This window comes from Chamaea fasciata, unplaced genomic scaffold, assembly GCF_029207755.1.
Source record: "Chamaea fasciata isolate MVZ Bird 193981 ecotype frontalis unplaced genomic scaffold, bChaFas1.0.hap1 SCAF_6, whole genome shotgun sequence".
Classification (NCBI taxonomy): Eukaryota; Metazoa; Chordata; class Aves; order Passeriformes; family Sylviidae; genus Chamaea; species Chamaea fasciata.
In genome coordinates, this window is record NW_027094091.1 from 69,946,571 (window position 1) to 69,952,800 (window position 6,230).

At 47.2% G+C, this 6,230-nt stretch overlaps 1 protein-coding gene across 3 annotated transcripts in view; it reads right to left on the minus strand.

The window, feature by feature from the left end:
• The window catches only part of SLC4A4 (solute carrier family 4 member 4), a 123,501-nt gene extending 117,598 nt beyond the window's left edge, over positions 1–5,903 (minus strand). For all 3 annotated transcript variants that reach the window (XM_066184725.1, XM_066184724.1, XM_066184720.1), the window contains exon 1: positions 5,797–5,903. In XM_066184725.1, the coding sequence (XP_066040822.1) occupies positions 5,797–5,879 (83 nt within the window). In that variant the 5' untranslated portion in view covers positions 5,880–5,903. The remainder of the gene's footprint in view (positions 1–5,796) is intronic.
• Positions 5,904–6,230: the final 327 nt, after the last annotated feature.

Genomic DNA, 6,230 nt, shown 5'->3' on the forward strand with positions numbered 1-6,230 from the left:
AAGAAAGCCCAGAGGGATGGACCAACAAGGCCTTCAGCCCTTTTGTAGAGTACCCATACTGTGGTCCAGACCAATTCTTCTGAGCACTGAATCCTTACAGAGCAACAACCACCGTCTTTATCATGATCCTCCTCACCCCCTAAGCACCAGGTCAGGAAGGCTTCTAATATTTTATCACAGACTGGAAGGACGAGGAGGATTCTCACCCACTCTCAGCGGAAGGCCAAGTCCAACAACATGACTAGCTAGCACAGACAAAACTTACAACTTACTTGGATTTCTGCTGTCAAAACACAGCAGCCCCCTGCCAGCCTTTTCACCCTCTGGTTGAAGATAACTTCCCACATGCAGATGGTGACAGGCATCAGGATTAGAAATTCCTTCCCTGATGTACACCGCTTCCTGCCTGCTTCTCTAAAATTGAATCCTTGCCTCTACAACACAGACCATCTGGTCTTGAGCATCCAATATCCTGAAGGAAAGAGTAACTTGAATGGCAGGTCACAGGGATCCTCTTTATTCAAGACTACATCTTTTCCTGATGCTAAAAAATGCCGTCTGAGACACCTCCACAGGGCTTTGGATATGCCAAATGGCAGCTGCAGGAAATCTGAAAATCACCATCAATAACACAGATAAACCACTGATTTCTCTGCCTCATCCAACCATATACACACCTGAGCAGCCTTCTCAGATGATGTATTACAGTGGATACTTGGGGGAAAAGCTATCGAACTACCACCACAGTTAAAGTACACAGTAAATCCACGGACATCTATATTGCTCAGCTCCAGACAACCTACCATCGATTGATTTACGGTGCCCTTTAAGTTATTGTTCTTGGAACACTATTTCACCCTCATTTTGCCAATTTAAACAACAGATACTCATCTCAATGTTTCTTCTTTTTCTCGGTTCATCTCAGCTCTTTGCACTTAACCATTTTCCTATGGTGATAACACAATATTCCCGGTGAAAAATACGTTTCCACTGGTTAACTTTTCGTGTGTTGCCTGATCTTGCCTCTGCAGGCCCTCTTTTGATACGAAGAAAAAGCCTACCCAGGAGTGGCTGGTTCTTACAATACATTCTATTTTCTCTTCTGTCACTTCATTTCCTCAACTCCTTATAATTTTTAAGGAGGACACAATTTGTGATGCCCCACAACAAAGGTTGGCTTGGTTTGTTGTTTTGGGTTGTTTTTTTTTTCCTTCCCCTAGGGCTTCAGTTTATTATCCCATTGTCTATCCTGGGTCATTAGAAGTGTTTCTTTTTTCTTTTCAAACAATTAAACAGCAGCATCATTCACTGCTTTGGATTTTCACATCTCTTGTCCCGTCTCTCATCTTTTATATCAACATTTCCTAAACAAAATATTGAAAACCAAACATTGACAGGACACATTTAGCCAGAAATTTGTACTCTATAAATAAAGCTTTGAGAACTTAATGACTTTTAAATTATTTGTTCGGTAACTCCAGCAGAAACAGTCTGGTTTAGAGCAAACAACAGTTCCCTGGGAGCATATGTAACTCCAAAAGGGCTTTGCCACTTTGGGCAGTGTGGAGAGCAAAGCATTCTAGGAAAAAAAAAAAAAAATTGGAGCGAAAGTGAAACTGGAGAAATGTGTTGTCCAAGCCAAAACAAGGCCAAAAAAATAACGAAAAAGCCCCCCTGAGAGCGGGCTGCTCTTTCAATGCTCTTTCCAACTCCGCAGCCTTCTGTGCTGCAGCAGCTCCTGCAAGCGCGAGCAGATGAGGAATACCCCCAGCATGCAGGCCCAGATCTTTGGGATTCACCCCAGAGAAAGGGAGAAGCAACCTGAGCTGAAACTTCCCGGAAGCCACACACTGCACTGGAAGACCTCTGGATAGATACCTGTAGGCATGAAAACCTTTTCTGTCACATAGCCAGCAACCTGGTCTAGTGGAAGGTGTCCCTGCCCATGGCAGGGGGTCAGCATGAGATGGCTTTTAAGGACCCTTCCAACCCAAACCACTCTGCTGTCGCTCTGATGAGGGACAGCGGCAGAAATGACACACACACTCTCAGGCTCGTTAGCAAGTGAGAGTGATCTTCACTCTTTGAAATCTTCTTTTATAGACAGTTCCGATGGAATAAAACTTAATTGGACAGCAAACCAACCCAGCACCGTCATTGGGCAGTTAGGAACAACACCCCTCAATCACTTCTTGCAAGTGAACAACAGGGAGACAAACAACGCCTGCAAGGGTTGTTTTACTTTCTCCAAGGACTGTTGGAATTCCTCCTCACAATTTCTCAGGCCGCAATATCTCAGGCCAGCATGAGAAATCTGTGTGACTTTTTTTCACACAGATGCTGTGCTGCTGCCTGATTTCTTGCATTCAGCATCCACACTCTGCGATTCCATGACATTGAGAGTCACTTCCCTCATTCAGCAATCACGAGGCTGTGCGTTTTATGCGAGGCAGCACCAGGAAGTTACGGTGAGAAACCTGCCCACAAGACCTGCTGCTGAAACCACCTATTTAAATACCTCTCGTGGTTTACCTCCAGCAGCAGTCTCTCTCCGCAGGAAGGAGGCAATTTGGTGGGCAGGAGTTGAAGGCCAAAGAGCACCTGGTGCTCTGGAAGCACTGGGAAGGGCAGGCAGTGGAACCTCAGGAGCACTGACCTGCAAGAACAGCCACAAGGACCGAGCTGTCGCATAAAAGAGATGAAATGTCCGACTGGCCTCAGCTTCTCCAGCCTCCCAGCAAGCAAAATAAATCCAAGGCATATCAGCTAAAGACTAATAGAAATTAAGGCACTGTATGAAATAAAAATGTGCAGAAACAATATCTTCTGCCTTAAAAACTAATAAACTCAGGCTTCACTTCAACATTTGTGTAGCAACAGGAGATGACTGTCCTGAGACAACATCCCACTCTGTGTGCTTTGGGGCTCAGGCATGACGGAGTATCAACAGATATTTGGGACAGCATGTTCTGGTGGAGCATTTTAACAAAATATAAGTGCTGTCAAAGGGCAGGCTTTCATTTTATGCTTGTACAACTCCAGAATAAAATATTGCCTTTGGAGAATCTCACATATCGTTTGATTAACACAAACACACGAGGACTATCTTCATTTCTCAAAGCCTTGAACTTTTGGCTATGTTTTCCCCCACATGCGTGCTCCCACCTCAAAGCTCCCATCCATCCTCACCAAGGGAGGGGACATCCTCAAGACACCTACCAGCTCATCCTCTGAGGCCAGAGCATTCTCTTAGGAAGCTCTGCAGTGGAGCAGGCAAGAGCTACTCTCCAGGGCATGGTGTCTTCATGTACAGCCTTGCTTGCGGTGGGAAATGCAGCCCGAGGCACTGACACCCTTTGTTTCTCCCCTGCAGCAGAGGCAGCGTAAGCCATGTTCGAGCACTGGTGATATCCCTAGGCCTAACAAGTCACCATTCCCATGGACAGGTGCCCTATCCATGACAGGGACAGAGGCAGTGAGGACACCAAGGCAGCAGGAGCTGAGGGACACTGCATTCCCGTCCTTCAAGACAATGTCTTCTGGACTTGTCTTTCTCCTTTCCCACCTATCTTACTTTGTGATGTTAAACTTCAAGACTCCTCACTGAGCTGCTGGGGAGATTCCAAGGGATATTAATTGCTGCTTGAAATTACTTCAAAGGATCTTTTTTTCTGTCTTGTATTAATAGCCGGAATGAGGAAATTGGTTTGGATTTCGTACTTACATCTGCTCCCCAAGCCTCTGTGCATTTCAAAACCCCATCTTAACCCAAGCCTCCTGCTATTAAGGGCTCCTACTCCATACAGGCACTCACACCCATCCCTTCCCACTTCCCCACAGATCTACAGCCCTGTGTTCCAGTTGGCAGCCAGAGGTACCAGAAATAACCACAAGAAAGGCTGCCATGAAACCTCCAGCCAAGTTTTGAAAATCCAGGCACTTGACACAAGCCTCTATGCTTAGAGGGCTTCAGCTGAAGGCAACCTGAACTCAAGCTCAAAAGGTTTGTATACCAGGGATCAAATATCAAAAAAAATGTAAATGCAATTACCTTTTTTTTTTTTCCCCCCCATAAAAACATGCAGGATAACAGTTGTTCTACAAGGCTGTTAGTGCATACTTGTAACAGTCTGCTGCTGCTCCTGCCCCTCCGGTACTAGCTAATGGCTGGTTTTCATTCCTAAGTGGTTCCTCCAGCCCCCCCCCTCCACCAAAGTCTATGCTACAGTGATTTTGGAAACTGGGTCAAAATGCAATTTCTACATTCCCATGCTTTGGGGTGGGGAAAGCAAATGGAAGGCGGAAGAATGGCAAGAAGCAATGGCATTGGCAGCGAGGCAGCGCTGCGCTCCCCACCCTCTCACCTGTGCCGCAGCCCCGAGTGCTCCCACAGCCCTTCTTGTTTCCCAGCACAGGCGACAGGGAAGTCCCAAGGCAGGGTCTGCTGGGCGGACCCTGGCCACCCCTGCCCTCACGGCTGCGCTGGACGTTGGGAGCCGGTAGAAGGTGCAGCTGGGGATAGGGAAGAGACCCTGAGCCGGGCAACAATCCCTGCAGATGACAAGTAATCCCTGCCCTGTGATTCTCGGGGAAAGCTGCAGCGTCCAGATCAACTCTCCAAAGCTCTCCCCCAGGATGGCATTCCTGCCTTTTCCCTTCCTGTGAAATAAGCAATAAATCCCAGTACTTCAGTTCCCCTGCTCCACTGAAAACATTTTCCATGGGAGAAGGAAAATATTTTTGTTTAGACATGCCGTTACTATTGTCACACTTAGAGTACAACCTATCATACCTTATCAAATTGCACACCTTCAGCATGCAGATGGTTTATGACGACACATTTACGAGGCTTTCCAGTATGGAAAAGGAATGGCTCGAAGACTTATTTATGCCACGTCTTCCCAACTAGGTCTTTCTGAGAAACACAGAGCCTATTACACACATCCCCTGCCTTCCTCTGTCCCTCACTGCTCCTTGTACACACATTTGTCACAAACCAATTCCCTTTGATGCTCCCCTCCTTGGCTTTGTTTTCCGTGGTTCTCAGAATACCAGCTCCAATTCTGCAGCATTTGCTGGCCCTGCTCCCAATGAATAACTGCAGGTTAGAGCTGGGTCGGTTATGGCTGCAGATTAATGCTGAAAAACATTCAACAGCTTCTGAGACATACACAACTTTCCTCTTCCTAACACAGAATGTGGTTTATCTTGCTATCCCAGTGTTCCAGGGAGATGTTATACCACTCATCTGAATGATTTAAACAGATCAAAAAGTTGGCTCCACAGGAGCGCTGTGTTGCTGCTGACAACAAGCCACAAGGCTGATGTTATCTGAGAAGTAACTGTATACGCTAGCACAGGCTAGACAGATCAGACATAGGATAAAAAAAATGAATTTTGATGAAATCACTCTGTCTTCATCCACATAGCAGCAATTAAGCAAGCAGGAACACACGAGAAAATGACAGGTTTCCAATGGATATCTGAGCTCCTTCAGACTTGTTGCAAGGCACAGGATTGTGAAAACCCCAGAGCTGGCTTTCTGAGGGCTCGCCAGTTCCTAAATTCTCTGGAAAGCTCTCCTGTTACCATAACAGAACCGGTGTAAAAGACCTTGCACCTGAGAAGAGTCTTACACAGGTCATGACCTGTACCAACGGGAAAAACCTGGTGAAATACCAAGTCTAGCACAGAGGGAAAAGGCAGAGCTATGATTTCAGACTGGAGATCACTGTACCCCTCCTGATCAATTCTGCCTCTCGGTGTCCCATCCCAAACCAGGCTGCCCAGACCTACCTCCAGTCCCTCCACAGATCCAGCTGTCCCATGGGTTCCTTGAGCAGGAGAACCAACTGCTCGCAGCAGCTCGCCTTCCACATTTGCTGCAGTTCAGAGAGGCAGAGCGCAGCAAACGCTGTCCCACTTGGATGGACACTCCAACTCCAGGCCTGTATGACATTTACTATAACCCACTTCTTTCCACCCCTCTGCCCCCCCAGTGAAAGGGATCAAAATAGTTTCCCCCGTGACATTTTGCTTCCTTAGCCCGACAGGCTGTGGGAGCGTCTCCATTAAAGCCTCTAAAAGCCAAGCAAGAGCAGCAATGCCTGTCACCACTGGGGCGAGCCCCAAAGCGGGGGACACCCCACGAACACCCTTTCTGCTGCTGGCACAGAGGGCACGGGGTCCAGGACAAACTGCGACATCCCACCGCTACAATTTGCTCTGCA